General features: G+C 40.4%; 3 protein-coding genes across 3 annotated transcripts in view; 2 read left to right on the top strand and 1 right to left on the bottom strand.

Annotated features, from left to right (window-relative positions):
- Positions 1-253: 253 nt before the first annotated feature.
- Positions 254-2338, bottom strand: LOC109463466 (synergistic-like venom protein). The gene is made up of 3 exons (XM_019760294.1): positions 2174-2338; positions 1193-1306; positions 254-496 (listed from the first exon to the last, which is right to left on the bottom strand). The coding sequence occupies exons 1-3, from the start codon at positions 2220-2222 to the stop codon at positions 330-332; spliced, it is 330 nt and encodes a 109-aa protein (XP_019615853.1). The 5' UTR covers positions 2223-2338; the 3' UTR covers positions 254-329.
- A 711-nt stretch (positions 2339-3049) lies between these two features.
- Positions 3050-4455, top strand: LOC109463454. The gene has a single exon (XM_019760277.1). It carries the CDS (start codon positions 3062-3064, stop codon positions 4037-4039), a length of 978 nt encoding a protein of 325 aa, XP_019615836.1. The 5' UTR covers positions 3050-3061; the 3' UTR covers positions 4040-4455.
- A 210-nt stretch (positions 4456-4665) lies between these two features.
- LOC109463424 (probable ATP-dependent RNA helicase DDX31) overlaps positions 4666-19487 on the top strand; it is a 62876-nt gene continuing 48054 nt past the window's right edge. Inside the window, 16 exon segments of the mRNA XM_019760242.1 lie at positions 4666-4770; positions 5515-5885; positions 6266-6341; positions 6504-6547; positions 7358-7428; positions 7722-7786; positions 8805-8849; positions 9954-9995; positions 10503-10687; positions 11722-11834; positions 13239-13456; positions 14459-14620; positions 15333-15392; positions 15565-15615; positions 16456-16595; positions 16942-17023. Of these exon segments, the coding sequence (XP_019615801.1) occupies positions 4666-4770; positions 5515-5885; positions 6266-6341; positions 6504-6547; positions 7358-7428; positions 7722-7786; positions 8805-8849; positions 9954-9995; positions 10503-10687; positions 11722-11834; positions 13239-13456; positions 14459-14620; positions 15333-15392; positions 15565-15615; positions 16456-16595; positions 16942-17023 (1830 nt within the window).

Genomic DNA, 19487 nt, shown 5'->3' with positions numbered 1-19487 from the left:
TTGCATAATTAATGCGAAAATTCTATGACTCCTTAGTGGTAAATGATGGGAATTTCATACTTGGTACATGTGTAAGTTAATCAAAAGTTAACATCATGATGCATTTATTATGTTAATGTGGAGGTAATTTACATAATTAAAGAAGAAATTTACATTTACATGTCAAGCCCATATTTCATGGAGGTATGAGATCTCGGAACTCTTGTTTGCAATGGAGTAGGGCTGATTCAACTTAACTTGTAAAGAAATGACCAGAAAATGTCCTTTTTTATGTTGTCCTATTGTTTCACAATGCAGCTTTAATTTGAAAAACTGATGTAAACGTCACGTCATGGCGGGCTGGGCGCCACCCTGTTGCAGCTATCGGTCTGACAACACTCCACGCATGCCCAGTGAAGCTGCGTGACGTCACACGGCTGTTCGTCCTTGACCTTGCGACACTTGTCCAGACTGGTACAGCCCTTCCGGACAGCCACGAACTGTCCTCCCTGCAGACCTGAAGGACGAATGAAGGGTACGTATCAGGCCACACTGATCTAATTTTATGGATGACATCTGCGCGCGCATTGATTTGGCCTGTTCTCAAAAGATAATCACCTCCGAGGAGACTCTGGCCTGGATGCCATCCTCCGTAGTCCATGGTAGCTAGCGAAAGTAGGGAGTCAAGTCGGCGGTAACTACGGAGGATGGCACCCAGGCTGCCGGAGCTCCACGGAACGTCAGGGCTCAGTACAGCCGCGAAAGGCCAGCACATACCAACTACCACAAATTCACAAACCAATTTTGTATTTCTGTGGTTTAGCAGCGTTTTTTTGGCTGGATTTTTTATTGGCCCGCGCGCACTAGTTAGTTTGGGGGTCTTCAGGGGATGTCATCCATAAAATAAATCAGTGTGACATAGCATGAGGGTTCTGGAACACCAAGGACCGAGTTCTGCCAATTCAGAAGTATCCCAACACACACACATAGAAGCTCCGCCGGGACATTCCGTCTTGCTAGATTCTGGATTCACAACCGGATTTCTTTGCTAGAGGTGCGAAGGAGGCTGTGTATATTCGGGTCTGATTGATTCAAAAATCCTTTTTCCAAAATTAATGAAAAACATTTACAATTCATCAGTCGTAAATGTTAATGTACGAAATGTACGAAATCATGGAATTCTTGTTTGTAGATGAAAATGTCGTTCTCTTACCTCCCTTGATGGCGTAGCAGGTATCAGTGCCCGCCCCACACTTCACCTCCCCGCTCCGGTTACAGATCGCATCAGTGTCTACTGCGTCACAGGAGTAGCACGACAGCGCCTCACCTGCGTGAACAAAGAAACACAAGCATGTTGTACACCTGTACTCTACATGTACGTTTCTTTAGTATACATTAGAGACCTATGTCAACATTTTATATGATAGATATATACGATTCTTTGGTCCATATTGGAGGCATATGTCGTATAAGATAGATACTATATATATATATAATATTCTTTGCTCCATATATTGGACACCTTTGTCGTATATGTAATGATACTTTTGGAGACATATGTCGTACGATGACTAACACTTTGGCACACCTCAAGTCCCACAGAAATGCTGGAGGACCTCAAATGGCCCAGTCTCCAAGCACGACATACATTGTATTGACACATTTGTGTCAAGGGCCTCCAAATCATTCTGAAAAGATGTTTGGCTGGTGACCGCCCCTCCTTTATAAGTGACAGAATGATCGCTTAAACAGGAAGAGGAAGGGGAACAAACAAAACAAAAACAATGCCATATATAATGGACTTCTACTGCCATGATTTTGTAAATAGAAAAAGGCGATATAAAGCCAATAAGTAATACACAGATTTAACAATGCCCAGAATAAAACAAAAATCTGTACAATAGATAGAATTAGAAGAGAAAATTGTGTCTGATAACTGTATGTGTGTCTGCCGTGCTTCGAAACAGCATACGATGACTGGTAGATCTAGCTTGTGTGCCAGATTGTTGCCAGGGGTAATATACAGGCTAGCTTCTCGGCTCCGAAATTTCTACCTAGTCACCCCCTCAGATAGGAGATCCCCAGGTGCTAACCCTGGGATCGGGGCTCGTGGCTTCCCCCAGTGTCGAGCCGGGGCCTGGCATCGAGGCTATGTAAATCATGCCATACACAACTAACGTACATGTACATGTACCTTTACACACGAGCCACGCGACTGCGGCTGCTAGCAGAAGAATTTTCATAACGAAGACGTCCAGAGGGAACAAGGATATTATAACCCGAGAAAAACAGCTCACGGAAACCCAGGCTACCAGATGGAGCAGCTACACCTTATTGAGTCAATAAAATCCTCCCACGTAACGCATGATATAGCTCATGGTCACATGGTGCTATCGCTGCTGCCGACGCAATGTTGGTTTTTAAGGACGTATAGCAACCTTTGACCAACGGTCGTTCACCGGTGACTCACCTTATCATAGAATGTTGTTGCCGCCTACGCCAGTACGGAGTACAAATGTATACCCAAGTTATGTTATTAGGCCAGGTTGACTTGATTATATGGATTGCATCCACTGGAACTGATGCGAGCGTGCGAATAAAAAGTTTAATCCACAAAAATTTGGAACTGCATTCTACGACATTATCATCGTTTCCCAATATTTGTTGCAATTATTTGTTCATTTCGCAGCTGCATGCTTTGTATGATTTACAGTATGGTCGAAACCTTTTTTTGGAAACGGGCGAAAATTAATGAGCGCTTGGATGTCATCCATGTAATGAAGTCAACAATATAGCCTTAAACTGGGCGGCATGTGCATGACGATAAGTTGTTGTTGTTGTCGTTGAAGAGACAATATAATATGTCTGATTACAACAACAACAACAACACACTAGCACGATGATGTGTTCTAGAATGTCTAGTCATGCTGAGGCTTTCTTTCGAAGGGTCTTTGTTGCGTAACCATTGACACTACCCTTTTGTGATTACACAATTCTTTGCTTGTATTCTATGTTGCGTGGTCATTGCCACGTCATAAACTTACAAACAGACAATCGGAAAAAAACACACAACAGGTAAATAATGTTCCGCATAGCATGGCGCAGACCCTCGACTGTCTTCAGGGCAAACAAGCTCAAAGCAGCATCATCCGCTTCCTTCTCTACCAACAATGGATGTAATTCAAACGTCCGTACCTTGCTCAACGACTACTCTCTCCTGGCGTACTATTTCGGCATACGGACCTCGATATTAGACAGGACCAAGCTCACGCCCCGCGAGGCCAGAGTAGCCGTGGACAGGTCTGGATTCTTCTCCTTCGGGATGACAGCCGACCAGGTGGAGATGTTCACCGCCAACGAACCGTGTGAGTACGCAGAACTCATCATCAGTGATCTAGTAGACGACTTGAGAGAGTCTGGCTCTGATGTGGACATCAGGAACGTGAAATACCCCCGCGAAATGCCTTTCAGATTATCAAAGGAAGCGAAGGAATGTCTGCAGTTAGAACTTGACTTGTATCTACATTCAGTCGAGATGCTCACATTCAACGACCTCCTCAAACGATACAGACCATGGCGCGACGAAGAGGAAACTTTCTACGCCGTCGTGCCCCTGTCGCCGAATCTAGACGAACTATTTCAACCAGACGTCTCGATTCTAGACTTTAACCCGAAGAACAGTCCCGGATTTTACACCACCAAGTTGATTTCCGTGGCTAAGAAGTGGGCTCTGGAATTAGAAGAGGTATTCGGGAAGTATCAGGTGGCCGTGGTGGCGCATACTCTTCCACCGGGTTGGAGGGACTCCTTCAACGGGAAGGTTTTTCGGGACGGTAAGTTCGTGGAGTGGCAACGTTTTGTGACGCTGTCTCACGAGGGGAGAAACGACCATCACTATGATTTCGTGGAGGGGCCCTTCCTCAACACCATGAAGTTGCCAGAACACGTCGACCACGCAAAGCAAGACGAAGTTGTGCCGGGAGGACACCAGCTAGCGGCGTTCCACCCAGCACTTCTCAAATTGTTCCTCAACACCGTGACAACATGTGAAGAACCTTGAACTCTGAAGTATAATATTGTAATGATGACGATCTGAAAGCAATTTGTACGATAGCAGGTTTCGGAATACTTTTCTTCGGCATACCTTAACTTGTGTCCGTGAACGTACCTGCACCAGACAAATTTTACCTGCACTACCGTCAAACATTGAGAAAATGTATCATACTAAAACGGTTCACTTTAATTTCTTTTATGCTTCATATATAGGTTACCGTCAATGCGGCCAATTAGAATCAACATACACCTACATCTATATATTTTTATATCCCAGTACATGCAAATTAGGTGCAGGTAGACATCAGAAATACCTTCACAGCCCCAATTTAAGTTACTTGCTATAATTTTGAATAACCTGCATATGCACCCAGTTCCGAGCCTTGGACATCAATGCAAAATTTGACTTAGAAGTATTCATTAAAGAAATATTTGCACATGAATGGCTTTATGTATATCATTATATCACATAACCCGTTTCTGTGGTGGCGGAAGTCGACAAGCGCTTATACTGCGACAATATTAGGTACAGTGGTACAGGTGAAAGGTCAAAGACCACAGCAGGTCAAATCAACGCTCCAAATTTTGTCCTCCCATGTGCGAACACGATTCTAACATACGTCGGAGGAAAACATGACTAATTTGGACAACGGTAGTACTTTGGAGCTGAACCTTGTTTCAGACTCTAACCCTGGAGCTCCCGGCAAAGCGGTAAAACAGGGCCGGGGTTGGAGAGAGGTGGGTAACCGTTAGAATGTGCTGGGGAGGGGAGGGGGGCAAAAGTTTCCTCTCTTTGGAGGAAACACAAAAATATGCCAAAAACTTCGGTGGAAAACCTAACAAAACTGATGTACAAATAACGTAAGTCACCGATTCATCCAGTTATTTTAGCATTGGGTCTAACGTTTATTGATAATAATATACATAATAATGTTTTCCATTCTGTCCAAAGGCATTTGCACTGCTTTAACTGTTAGAAAATTGAAGATGAAATTCCTCCACTTTGTCAAGGAATGCTCTAGTCTACTAGATATGATATTTTACATAACCAGCTATTTACGTTTAGCGTTTCTCCACTCAAGTACAACGGATTTCAAGAGACTCGATGTTACAGATTTGAATATCTGTAAGTGCAAATGCAATAACTTACACAATGCAAAAATATGTAAATATATAACAGACTAATAATATCTATAACCCATAATTAGCCCTACTTGCTTGTAACACTATATCAAAGACTTGCTCGCTCTTGTTGTCATAATAGATTTTAAGTTTTATTCTATACCCTTTTGTGTGTATCTGTGTGTGTGTGTGTGTGTGTGTGTGCGCGCACGTGTGTGTGTGTGTGTGCATGCACGTGTGTGTGTGTGTGTGCTACTAGTATGTTCAATAGTTGTTGCCACACTTTGTACCATGTACAATGGTCATGGTATAATTTAAAAAGTATTAACTTTTTCTTCTTCTGTAATACCCTCCACCTAGAAAAAGAAGAGAAGAAACCAGAAACGAGGGAAATCCGGTACGCGTGTTCACACCACTCCATCAAAACGACGCAAACTAGAGTCAGACTCAGATGACGACGCACCACCAGACTTGTTACAACCTAACCATGGTGTCAAATCACCAGTTAAAGACAGTCCAACGGTTCAGAGGACAGAAAATAAGTCTCCACCTTCCACCTTGTTCAAGAAGAAAGAAGTAAGGTTGTCTCAGTCTAAGAAAAGGGATGTGAAACTTTCTCCAAGTCCAAGAAAAGCTGACTCCACCACGGATCTTGGAGGAAAGTTTCCCCAGGGGAAAGGTGTCATCTCTTCACTTTTCAGATACAACCCAGAGATACCCGTGGTGGCACAGTAAGTTATTGTCTGTGTTCTCTTATGGCTTGTTCTCATTCAAATGTGCAAAATGCTGTCGCCACTCTTTACGTTACTAGTAGATATGAGCCAAAACACAGACCTCATCATTGCTTTCATCACTATCCTACTACACTTAGTATGTTTAACAAAAAATTGTACTGCAACACTAGGTTTGGTTGATTTGGAAGAAATTATACTATATTTATATAATATAGGCACGGTTTAGAGTTTTTAGATGTCCGCACTTATGCTCCCTAGCCACGCTGTGAATTAGCATGAAAGTGATTGGTCATTAATTATCCTGAAGAAGGGGACAGTGATTGTGTTACTGTAAGAATAAAGTTCAACATGTACTAAGGTTGTGGGTTTTTTTTCAGGGAAACAATCCAGGAGACCAAAGAAGAAGTTTTCTCTGCAGACAAGTTTGGGGACATCAACTTACATCCATTCATGGTAGGCTACTACTGTCACTGTATGGATTGTATTCTTATTGTTCTGAATCATATTTCTTGATCTAATGTTATGTTTCATTGTTAGAAGAATATTTAGAATGATTCAGTCTGTAAATATGTATGTTTGTACAATGAGCTCAGAAAAATTACTTTATTTCCATAGATAAAAAATCTTGAGGAAAATCTGAAGGTGACCAAGACAACCAGGTAAGTCATGAGGATCCTTGCATCGCTGCCAAGATGTTGTGCCCTTGGGAAAGGCACTTAACATGACTTTCCTCATCACTCCACCCAGGTGTAAAATGGGTACCTGACTTCGGTTGGGGAGGTAAAAGGCAGTGGAAGGAGAGGGATGGACTCTGTCTTCCAATATACCATTACCTAGACACAGTGGATTAACAACGCACTGCCCCCATAGTCTCAAAAAGGCTATAGGACTACCTTTACTACTCAGGGCTCGAAATTCATTTTTGGGAATAGGTGCACTGGTACACCCAACCTAAAAAATTAGGTGCACAAAATTTTTTCCGGGTGCACCATATAAAACAAAAACTATAGTAATTACAGATCTTAGTGCTCCTCTTCTGAGCTTGAATCTGAAATGGGAGCTAACTTTGAAATGTTAAACAAGTACTACAACAAAGATTTTATTATTTTACTGACACTTAGATGCTAGGAATATCCTGCATACTATTATAATTTGATATGTACAAAAATACATGTACATGTACATGTACCTACAGAAGTATTTGGATGCACCGGTGCACCCACAGAAGAAAATTAGGTGCACAGCTCCAAATTTGGGTGCACTAATTAAGGTGCACATGCACCCAGTATTTCCAGCCCTGCTACTGGACAAGAGAAAAGCTTCACGTCAGTAGAATATGACTGCTTAATAAGAACATAATATATATGGCAACCACCCTTATGTATGCAGTGTTTCAGAAGCCTGATGTGTATGCTAGGCCTTGTCAGAAATAACTTTTTCCAGGTCAAACTATTATTTCTCCCTTCTAGTGTACAGAAGGAGGCCATTCCTGTGTTGTTGCAGGGAAAAGATGCGCTGGTGAAATCTCAGACTGGGTCAGGTAAGGAGATTTCATTTGTTGATCATACTGCAGACTTTTTTCAGCCATTTTTGTTGTGAGTTTCATTCTAGAAACTAGAATAGACTGCATTGTTCATCTTTTACCCTACACCAGGTCCTGTTTTTTTCATATGTTGGGTCGTTTATACACTGACTACAGTTCTGCAGACTTACATGTACCTTTAAAGTACCCAATGCAACCAAATTTTAGGGCTTGAAAAACAGGCTTTTCAAAGTGCTTCAGTGTGTTTTTATATTTGATAAACCATTTTTTTAATCTCATCTCTTTCTTAGGAAAGACCCTTGCCTACAGCATCCCAGTTGTGCAACGTCTACAAGCCAAGAAGCAGAAAATACTGGTAAAGATTGGATACAGGGGCTTTCTTTTACACAACCAAACTAGTGCAGATCACTGGACTTGGATCCGGACTTGTAAGAATGTTTAGGTTCAAGTCCAAAAAAACCTAAAAGTCAAGAACCGAGTCTGGACTTATTACCATAAAAGACCATTTCACATACCCCTTTTCTTTCCAAACCACCTAAAACCTTCCGTAGATTGCAAAAACTTTGCTGCAAAATGAAGAAAACGTTGCCATCGGGCATCGTCAAGTGTCGACCTCCATGTTATGTGGCCAGAGTTTTTCCAAAACAACATTGCAAGGTTGCCAACATGCAATTTTGTATATGCCATGGGTTTAGGTCCAGACTTACAAGTCCGAAACTGAACCTAAACCTCTGGACTTGAATCCGGACTTGAACCTAAATGTGGGTTTAGGTATGCAGCACCAAACCAAACTATTCCTACCTTGCTTTCATGGTGTCTTCAGAGCTTGTAGCCGATGTAGGTGGCACTTTTGCGCACAATTCCAACCTGCACCCAACCTGCACCCAACCTGCACCTAACCTGCACTGGTCCATGTTGCTGGGTATGCATACTTCCTAGATTCTAAGTGGTGCAGGTAAAACTTGTCTGGTGCACTCACTGGTAATTTTCAATATTACCTGCATCATGATATCAGAAAAAAGGATTTTCAATCTTTGTACTGATTTTTGACTTCATAGAGTTGTGCTAGTATCTGAGTGTGCACAAGATGTCTACAGTCAAGAAGCTTTGACCAAAGTACATGTACTTGCATGTTCAATCTTTTCTTTACATTAACACTCAAAACAATCAAAATAAAACAAAACAAAACAAAACAAAACAAAACTAAATTACATATCCATTTATCACTCAATTTAAATGGATTGACTCAAGTGGTCTTACATATATCGTCCAATCCGCTAACTCAGAAGATTTACTTTATATGTACCACATTTAGATAAATATTGTTTGTTACTTATAATACACAAATAATTTCTCTTTCTTCATCTTTGCAGAGATCTGATGGTCCATATGCCATAGTCCTGGTGCCAACAAGAGAGGTAATATGTTTAAAGTGTAAAAAACATTTGTTCCAACACAAAGGGTAAATGTTATCATGTAGAGCTTTCGACCAGTCACTCCGGTCTTCCTCAGTAGACTTCTGAGAAGCCACATGACAAGTCTCACTAGGTCAGTCTACTGAGGAAGACTAGAGTGACTGGTTGAAAGCTCTAGGTGAGAACATTTACTTTTTATGGGTTCACCACACCACGAAGTGGTGGTGAACCCATATTGCTTTTTCTGATGTTTCTTCTCCTCCTTCTCCTTCTCCTTCTCCTCCTTCTTCTCCTGCCATTTTTTAAATGGATTCAGCTTCTTCATTTTAGGGCCTAAGGTCCTGAAATTTGGTATGGAGGTACAGTGGGCAAATACCCCTAGGCGTTTTTTAAATTTTTGTGATACAGGCTTTTAGAATGGTTTTATTTGAGTTTTTTGGCTGTGTTATATCAAATGTATTACTGTGTTAGTGTGCCGTGTTTACCATGAGTCATCACAATGGAATGCAGGGCATCAACCAATAGGCATGCAGCTTTCCTCTATACTTCTTGCTGATTGGCTGTTGGGATTTAACTTGATTAACACCTGCACAGAGCATTTCCACCTGCACAGAGCATTTCTTGCTGATTGGCTGTTGGGATTTAACTTGATTAACACCTGCACAGAGCATTTCCATACTGACAGTATGTCTTTATTCTAGTGTTTTGGTAGGTATTTCAAGCTTTTCTGCTCCAGCATTGGAATGCGGGGCATGAACGTTTTTTTATTTATTTTGAAAATCAACAGTTTGCATTATGCAATTAAAAATCCTAACCAATAAAGTAGGGAATAGCTATCCAACTGTTGTTTTAGTTGTATGTTACTTCATATTATAGTTATATCAATGTAAATCATTGTTTTCCCTTGTGTTTCTCATTCTTTCCCTGCCATGTCGTAAAATGTGGTGAACCCATCGCTGTATTTGCTCCAAAGCAAATATTGGCCTTTCTAGTTACATCTTGAATCTTTGCCTTAAGTGACTGTTATTCAAAGCACACATTCAGTGTCCATGAAATTAGTTGAAAATTGTTTAACAGATGACTGTGCTTCTCCTTATCTCCCTGTAGCTGGCCATACAGACTCATGATGTTATCCAGAAACTAGTCAAGGTAAGAAATGATGTCTCAAACCAATCGGCCCTTCATTTTGCTACATCAATTTGATCAATTGGGTCATGGATTCGCCCGCTTAATTTTTTTTCTGATTTGAAAAAAATGAAGTATTCAGGTTCTAATTCGACTCTAAATGTTCATATTTTTGCCCTAACAGTTGAGGAAAGTCCTTGTCTTCCTAGTTTGTTTTCCACCTTACAATGTAGCAGTTTGATTAAAGGTCCAAACCTTTTTTTTTTAATCATGAACTTGTCTGGTACATGTATGTTGACTTCATGGCTCCTATTGTAACATTTGGGCTATCATAGGATGCCTATCCCTGTTTTTATTTGTCGCTTTATATAAAAGTCTGAGAACCAAGAAATCAAATTGATGTGGCCTTAAGTAATTTATACTCAAGTACAAAACTGCTGTTATCATCAGTTAAGCAATCTTAAATTTTATGTTCAAAGTCATTATAATAATTATGTTCTGTTAACATCATCTGTTGTGTTGAATCGGCAGCCATTTTGTTGGATCGTACCAGGCTGTATCATAGGGGGTGAGAGGAGGAAAGCTGAGAAGGCCAGACTACGGAAGGGCATCAACATCATCGTGGCCACCCCCGGCAGACTAGTGGACCACATCCAGAACACCCAGTCTCTTCAACTGGGCAGGGTGGAATGGCTCATTCTGGATGAAGCAGACAGGTGGGAATGGGATTTTGACATTTATTTATGAAGATTTACTACAGTGCTACAGAATTCTTTCAACTGCAAATTTGAAACACTGCGAAGACCTCCTTTTCCCACCTACCACAAAATATAATCACTGAGAAATACATTAATATATTATAGTTTGTCCTCGTGTAAAGGGTTTCAGCAAGAAAACCATACATGTATGGAAGTTACTGATTTTGACAATGAGAATTAAACTGTTCTCCAACTCAAGGAAATTAACTGAACAGAATTTTTCTACTGAGTCCCTTAATCTTCCTCAGTTTTCTGACCCAAGTGCTGTAGACACAGTTTTTACCCACATTTGACGTCAGCACTGGGGTGGTACGGACCTAGTGATGCATACCTAAACTCAATTTTAGGTTCAGGTCCGGATTCAAGTCCAGAGGTTTAGGTTCAGTTCCAGACTTGTAAGTCTGGACCTATACCCATGACATATACAAAATTGCATGTTGGCAACCTTGCAATGTTGTCTGGGTGAAACTTTGGCCACATAACATGGAGGTCGGTACTTGACGATGCCCGATGGCAATGTTTTCTTCATTTTGCAGCAAAGATTTTGCAATCTACGGACTGTTTTAGGTGGTTTGGAAAGAAAAGGGGTATGTGAAATGGTCTATTATAGTTAGAAGTCCGGACTCGGTTCTTGACCTTTAGGTTTTTTTGGACTTGAACCTTCTTACAAGTCCGGATCCAAGTCCAGTGAACCGGTATGCAGCACTATTCCTGACACACTATGAGACTGAACCTACTGGGAATGTCACAGGATGCTGCTGGGCTAGTTTGTAGGATCTCCAACGAACTTTGACCCAGTGCTGATGTCGCACATTGGGTAAAAATCATATGTCTACAGCAGTCGGGTCAGAAAGCTGATGAAGACCGAGTGATTCGGTTGAAAATTCTGGTGAGTCAATTTCCTTGAGTTGGAGAACAGCTTTATTGTTTATGTATATTGTACCAACTCAGATTAACTTTCATGCTTGATGATTTGTTGTATTCCTTGTCAGGCTGCTGGATATGGGGTTTGAGAAGGACATCCGTGCCATCCTGAGTGGTCTGAATGACAAGAGAGGTTTCACTGTCAGACAGAATGTCCTGCTGTCTGCTACACTGTCAGAAGGTAAAAAGTCTTAAATAAAACTTCATTTTCTTTGAATAGTTTCATCATGGAGTTAACTCCATGGTTTCATCAGGTTAGTAAGACACTGAGTAAAGAGACTCTTTGTACACAACCAAGTCTTTTATTCAGCCGACATTTCGGTGACCGTCTGTCACCTTCCTCAGGGCAATTCTGACTGGTTCACATTGCACTGCAGCACAGGTGTCATTGCTACAGATGCATTCCCAAATGTGAACCAGTCAGAATTGCCCTGAGCAAGGTGACAGATGGTCACCAAAATGTCGGCTGAATAAAAGACTTGGGTACCAGTGTGTACAAAGAGTCTCTTTACTCAAACTTCATTCTTGTTTAACAGCCTCCAGTTTAATTCCGGAATTTCAGTTTAATTCCAGACTAACTCCCATATCTCAGCAACCGTACATCTAGATGGGCTAATATTGTTAACTATTGGTAAAAATGATGTAAGAAATAATCCTTTGGGATTAACCCAATTCTGCAAAATTAAAGTTCCCAGAATTCTGGCTCTAGTTCCAGAGTTCTGGCTCCAGTTCCCAGAATTCTGCAGAATTGGGTTAATCTCCAAGGGGTCCTTGATGGCTGCTACATATCTCTTGCATAATTTTTACTAGTCCTGTAATTTACGATATTAGCTCATCTACATCTAGGTTGCTGAGATATGGGAATTAGTCCAGAATTAAACTGGTTGGCTGCTGTTTCAAGTTAAAACTTTTGTTCCAACACAAAGGATTGTTCACCTACAAATGTAGAGCTTTCGACCAGTCACTCTGGTCCTCCTCACTCGGCCCAGGCTTATGGGAAAGTAGTATGTATTCTATACATATGCCTGTAACTTTTTATAGCTTGGTCATACCGCAACCAAACTTCACACAGTTTTAGTAGTACTTGCATTGAATAAAGGGTCTGTCAGTTTTTCTACACCTGGATTTTGGGTTAGAAATACCTACCTACCTAGTCCCATGACCGACACTGGTCGTCGGGGGGACAAGGCAGATTTTGGCTAAAAAATTGCAGTTTATTTCATGAATTTATGGGCAGGCAGCAATAACACCTTCCATCATTATATTTTACAAGATGAAAGCCAACCCCATACAGGTTATTTTTGAAAAATCGCCCCAGTAAGAAAACATCCAAATTTATGTAAAATAGCCTCGGACAAATTTACATTTGTTTACACAAAGTGAACATGCCCAAATTCAAACATGAATATCAGCCTAGGCCGCCTTAACCCAACTGAGCAGTAGACTGACAAAGTTTTAGATAATGTCTAGATTTTTCTACTTTCTGTATCTAAATGTCAGTGTTACCGAAATAAATCTTACAATGTTTTGAACAGAATGATCTGACTTTTTTGGTTAATGCCATACCTGTCATGCCCCCTTGCAGGAGTTGAGAGACTTGCAGGCATGAGTTTGAACAACCCTGTCAAGATCACAGTTTCTAAAGCCGACATTCCCTCAGAGAAAAAACAGACAAGCTCAGAGGAGGACAAGGGTACAGAGGAGACATTTGTGACACCGGCTGAACTGAAGCAGCACTTTATTCTAGTCCCCAGCAAGTTACGACTGGTGACACTAGCTGCTTTCATTTTGTGGAAATGCAAGGTAGGTCGTACTCTGATCTAAAGCTCCTATCACACATTCAGGACTTTCCCCTACCTTGCCCCTAAACACCAGCCAACCAGGTTTGGCTGACGTTCGGGAGCAGTCTGAATAGATTTAGGCCATGTCTTCCTTCTAATATGAATAGAAACAAATTGGAGTAAAATTTGAGTCAAATTCGACCCCCAAACACACCCTGAACACAAAACTGCTGACTTACATGTACCTCTGATTGATTGGCTGGAGTTCTGTTGACTTACAGCCGAATACCAAACAACCATGGTCAAACCAACCCCTGAATGTTTTAAACATTTACGCCAGCCAACTGTTTCAAAGAGAATGCGTGACAGGGACTTAGTTTAGCTTTCTTACTTAAGCTTTCTCTGAGCATGGACAGCTATGTGTACTGTGTACTGTATGGAAAACGTCCCTAGCATGGGACGTTAAGCTGGGGTCCACTGTTCTTAATGTGCTTGTCGAAAAGAGCTAAGGACAATTTCCCTGGTACAATGAACATGTAAATACATGACATTGTACTAACTAAACTAATACGACCAGTGGGAGATAAGGTCTTCAGTTAGCTAAAACTGAATTAAGATTACTTTTCTTTCCTTTGGTTTTTCAAAGGAAAGCTCATCTGTGTTGGTAGAATCCATAGTTTTATAGAGTTCGAGCTTGTTCCAACACAAAGAAATAACTCACCACACAGTTACACTTGACAAGGTGTGCATTCTAGATACGGAGCAGGACTACTTTGTGAGAGGCGTGAAGGAGGCAGTTTATTATTATTACATCAGGGCCCATCAAGCCTCTCTGAACCGTGATGGTGGGAGATTCCGTCTTCCCGCCACTTTTGATGCACTCCTGACGTCATCACGCTTCTGACTTCCAGAAAGTCAGCGATTGCATCACACATCTGATGAAGGTTGACTGAAAATTTATAGTGAGTTACTTCTTTGTGTTGGAACAAGCTTGAACTCTATAACTTCTTTTGTTTCTGTCCAGTTTGGCAGCCGTGAGAAGATGTTGGTGTTCCTGGCCACACAAGACTCTGTAGACTTCCACCACCTTCTCCTCAACAACATCCTGAATGGTGATGATGATGATGCAGAGTTTGGTGGATCTGACATCACCTTCTCTCGTCTCCATGGCAACATGACACAGCAGGTACGTCATCAGATATTACCTTAATTCCAGGTCATTACACTGTAAATCACTTTTTATTCATGGTAGCAAAATTTTGCAGTCTGAAAAAATTGACATGTTCGTAGTACTACATGTACAATTATATATATATATATTTATTTTATTCACATGGATTTTTGAGCATTAGATAGGAAGCACTTGTATAATTATATACATATATAATTATATGTTATATACATTATATTATATATATGTGTCCGGTGGAAAGCTGCCAACATTCCACCACCAGATGCTCTTCAGAGTCATTGCTAGTCTGTGCAAACCATGCAGGAACTGGTTACATTATCTGTATCTGTATAGCTGGTATAATCGCCTTTCAGTGTAACACACCAGCTTCACAGGCACGCGGCGCGGCGGCAGCTGGCTACATTACACTGATCGACTTGTTACACCTAACCCTTGAACATCTAACTCTAGACTTTGTTTAAAGCCATCTAATGACCATGTCCCTACTGTACTTGGTGACAGCGAGTTCCACTCTGCGATAGTTCTAGGAAAGAATGAATTCTTGAACACCTCAATCCTTGGTTGATAACTGGTTGGTACTTGAAGGCATGGCTATTTCTTGTTCTGTTCTGGGCTGGTATTAGGTAATTAGTACTAGTAATTGGGACGTCCACCGGTTTATTACTAATAGTCATTTTGTACGTGCATATGTTGTGGAATGTTCCAGGAGAGAACTGAAGTATTTCAGCAGTTTCGGGAGGCTAGGAGTGGAGTTCTACTCTGTACGGTAAGTCTGACCCCTATACTCAAATTTTGTTGTTCTTTTGGAATGTATCTCTTGTGCTGTTATTTTGAACCTCATCACAGGTGTGCCTTTACTTAACATAAGTCTTAAGAATAGTAGAAGCTAACATGTGCAAATTATGTTGGGTTGATATTATCACTAACTTGCATTTCAGGATGTTGCTGCTAGGGGTCTCCATTTACCCAAAGTCAGCTGGATTGTACAGGTAGGTGAACTGTGGTGCATGTACATGTATATTCTGATGAGCATGTATTAATGTTTCTCCATGTGCTTCCTCAGTTCACTGCTAGGGGGCACTGTTTCTGATGAATTCCTCTGCTTGCTATCATGCTTCATTCAAAGGCGCCTTTATGTGAAAATACACATGTACTGCGTGCTATAACCACTTAAGCTCCTTATTATCATACAATTTATAAAGAATGATTAAGCCAAAACATACGTGATACTTTCATTTTGTAGCTCTTAGTTATGATCTGCAAAAAAATACTAGAACTGAACCAGCCCCCAGAAAGTAGAAGTCTTAAATCTTTGACTTTGAAAGATGTTTACTCTATGACTGTTGTTTTTTACTTCCTGGTAGAGAAGTATTGTTTTGGGTGGCTGAGTTGTGGGTTTGTTTCTCTGCGTGTCCTAATATCCTTGGTTGCCTGGTGGATGGGAGGTGATTTTGACAGTTGATTGACAGAAAATTGAGGATTCGCAAGCCTTTAAAAACACGATTTCCCACAATTTGAGAGGCAAATCATAGTGTTGAAAGTGGTTGTTATTGGTCCTTTGGATGTTTTGATATCTTTTCTCAAGATTTTTGTCAATTTTGCTCGTTAAAGTTGACGGATCGGTTTAAAGTTTTTCCGTCACACGCCACAAAGTTCTTGCAATTGACGGAAATTGTCAATTTCCATTCTTCGGAAGAGACCATACCATCTTCGGCGGCTAGGTCTCACTACATGTATATCCTGAATGTTATGGACTCCAAGCCTAGTTCTTAACTGTTCAGTTAACTGACATGAATTTGCAAATAAACTTAGTTGTTTCCTTTTGCTAGTACAATACTCCTGGGTCAGCGACTGACTACATCCACCGTGCAGGGCGGACAGGGAGGATCGGTGAGCAGGGTCACACTCTCCTGTTCCTCCTGCCTTCTGAGGTGGAGTTTGTCAAGGTGCTGGCTACAAACAACATCAGGTACTTATTATTATGTTTACTGAAGGAAAACATAATGTTTTTGCCCAGTTTCCTCTTCTTCTTCTCCAAGCACTGACCTCTGACCTGGCCAATGACTGGATTTGTTGATGTCTGTCACCATGGTAACTGGTGTTGGGTTACATAATGTTGCAATCTTATAGTTACTGTAGGAGGGATTTAGACTCCTGTCTTACCACATGCATGAATGTATTTGAGCAAGAATTAACAGAGCAGACCATGTGCGAAGGTAAACATTAAATGCATTTGCCTTGCAAATGTTACCTTAAGTTTTTCTAGTTTCTCTAAGATGTTGACATCTTTAAATTTGTTTCTCTCTCCAATGCAGTATGGATGAAATGGCCATGGATGAGGTACTGAAGACATTATACATCCACTCCAAGGATTCAGGCAAAAAGAAGACAACAAAGGTGAGACAAACTCATTTCCCAAAATGTATTTTCTTTATATGGAGAAACAGGACTGGTACAGTACTGTGATTCACTTTATATTTGCAAAAGTTTGCGGTCTGACAAAAATGGACATGTCCTCTGAGCTACATTTACATGTATATGTTCACAGTGGCGGCAGGTACAGAAAAAAGAAAGTTGGAGAATTATTCGTTAGTGGTATAATGATAAGTTTACAGTAGTTCAGAAGTGACCGCGGAAACGACAAACATAAAAGTACATGTACCACGTATTGCAGTGTTTTATACAGTTGTACAAAATGTACCTACTGTAGTACACAGTCATGCAAATATAACGCCTGTGATATTTACTCATTAAATCATACTGTATTTCGGTAGATGCCACCCATCTTCATAATATTTTGCACGGTATTTCGTGTATTTCTTATATTTTGGTAAACACACCAGACCCTCCTGTATAATACAGCTTCAGACACCAACTTTTAAGACACAAAAGAACAAGACAGTTCTATCAGTCATAAGCAATTCCAATCTACAATGTATTTTCCATCAGACAGCAATGACAGCTTGTTGATGTCTATGTGGAACACCTGGTTCTGTAACACTTCCGACCAATCTCAGGCTTGATAGAATTTCACTGGACTCCATGACAGGTTGATACAGATAATTGTAGGTTAAGGAACAACCACCGGAGATTAAAATAACTACTGATGAGACAGATAGTCATTTAGCAATACGTTCAAGGGATATCTAATGTATCATAATGGTGACACTTCTGAGCAAGTCTTTTTCTTAAAGTGCTTTACTTAAAAAATTTCCGTAGAAAATTCTTTGCTAAGTATTATGATTGATATTCTACAATATCTATCATTGTACAACTCTATTGGACAACCAGTCACTGACGAAAAGTCGTGGGTGTTACTTGAAATGACTGACAGTTTTTAAAACTTATCCTGGCCAGTTGATTCAGTAACATTGTACATGTATATTGTACAACAGTTAAGTTAATGCTTGCAGGACCACTACATTTTTTATACATTTTGTGCGAGGGAGTGAACTACATTATATGACATGAAACAAGGCAATTTGCCTCAAAGTTGATTGATTTGATTTATTAGAATTGTAACAAGCAATGCATGTAGGACACAGGCATGCAGCTATTGCTAGTGTCCTGATCCACACAAAAAACATTACAGAACACGTAATAAGGAATATAATATAATTGTATAAACCCTTAACTAATCACAAATGAAGCAATCTGAAAAGCATCATATCATTCAAATGTATAGAATTTCAAAATAAAACAGCCTAACAACCAATCCATTTCAATAGTCTAGAAAAGTTACTCTTGGAAAGTTATTATTGAAGTCACACTATAAACATATTAAAAAGGGGGCCCACATGCCCTTTTCTGTAGAGCATAATCGGCTGTTTTAATTCTACGTAGAGCGTGGACGGACTGCTCTAATTCAACATATTTGCCGTTTTAATTCCACACAATGCGTTGTAGCCACTTGGAATTTATCTTAAAGCATAATCGAGAGGTTTCCTGAATTCAGTGTAATACGTAGCCTGTTCTCAAAATTCAGCATAGAGCGTTGTCGGGACCCCCCCATGCAGGCCCTCATAAAAAGTTTTACATAAAGGGGGAGGGGGGCACTGCACTACTCAGAAGTTCCTTGACATTAATGTTATTCATAACTTTCTTTGATCCTTTTGTAAGACAATATCAAAGATCATTCCGAAGAACAAAAGTCTTCTGCCCAGGTCATCACCAGCTCAACAGGTGTGACAGTGCATCTTATCTCTGTCATCTTAATTGCAATAAATGGAATTCTTCTGTTTGTTAACGAGGTCTGCTCTCGGTGGCATATCTTAATCATAGGGTAGCCTTACACAGCCCCATTCATCATGTAAGGCCACACCAATTTCATTTGTTGGTTCTCAGATTTTTCAGAAGAAACATGAAGACAGGGCGAAAAAAAATTAAAAGAGGTCTAGGCATCCTATTATAACCCCAAATGCTACGAAATGAGCCTTGAAGTGAACACAAAAGGCTGGATGATTGATGAAGTTTGAACTTTTGATCAAACCATTGCATTGATAGATGGAAAAACTGTACTGTAACAACTAGGAAGAAAAGGACTTTCTTGAACTGTTGGGGGTAAAATATGAGCATTTTTGAGTTGATTCAGAACCAGAATCTTTTTTTTTTTTTTGCAAATCAGAAAAAAAATTAAGAGGTGAATCTGAGAACCAACAAATTAAATTTGTTTGACCTAATCCTAATGTCTGTCTGTATCATCTGTATCAGTGTAGCCAGTATAACCGCTCCTTGGCGTAACACACAGCTTTGCAGGCACGTGGTGCAGCGGCAGCTACAATGTAGCTATGTTATACATGTACCGAACAACTTGTTACACCTAACTCTTGAACATCTAAACCTAAAAAGTTAAAAGCTATCA

Source organism: Branchiostoma belcheri, unplaced genomic scaffold (genome assembly GCF_001625305.1).
Source record: "Branchiostoma belcheri isolate BF01 breed outbred unplaced genomic scaffold, Haploidv18h27 scaffold126, whole genome shotgun sequence".
Taxonomy (NCBI): Eukaryota; Metazoa; Chordata; class Leptocardii; order Amphioxiformes; family Branchiostomatidae; genus Branchiostoma; species Branchiostoma belcheri.
This window is presented reverse-complemented; position numbering and strand designations above follow the sequence as displayed.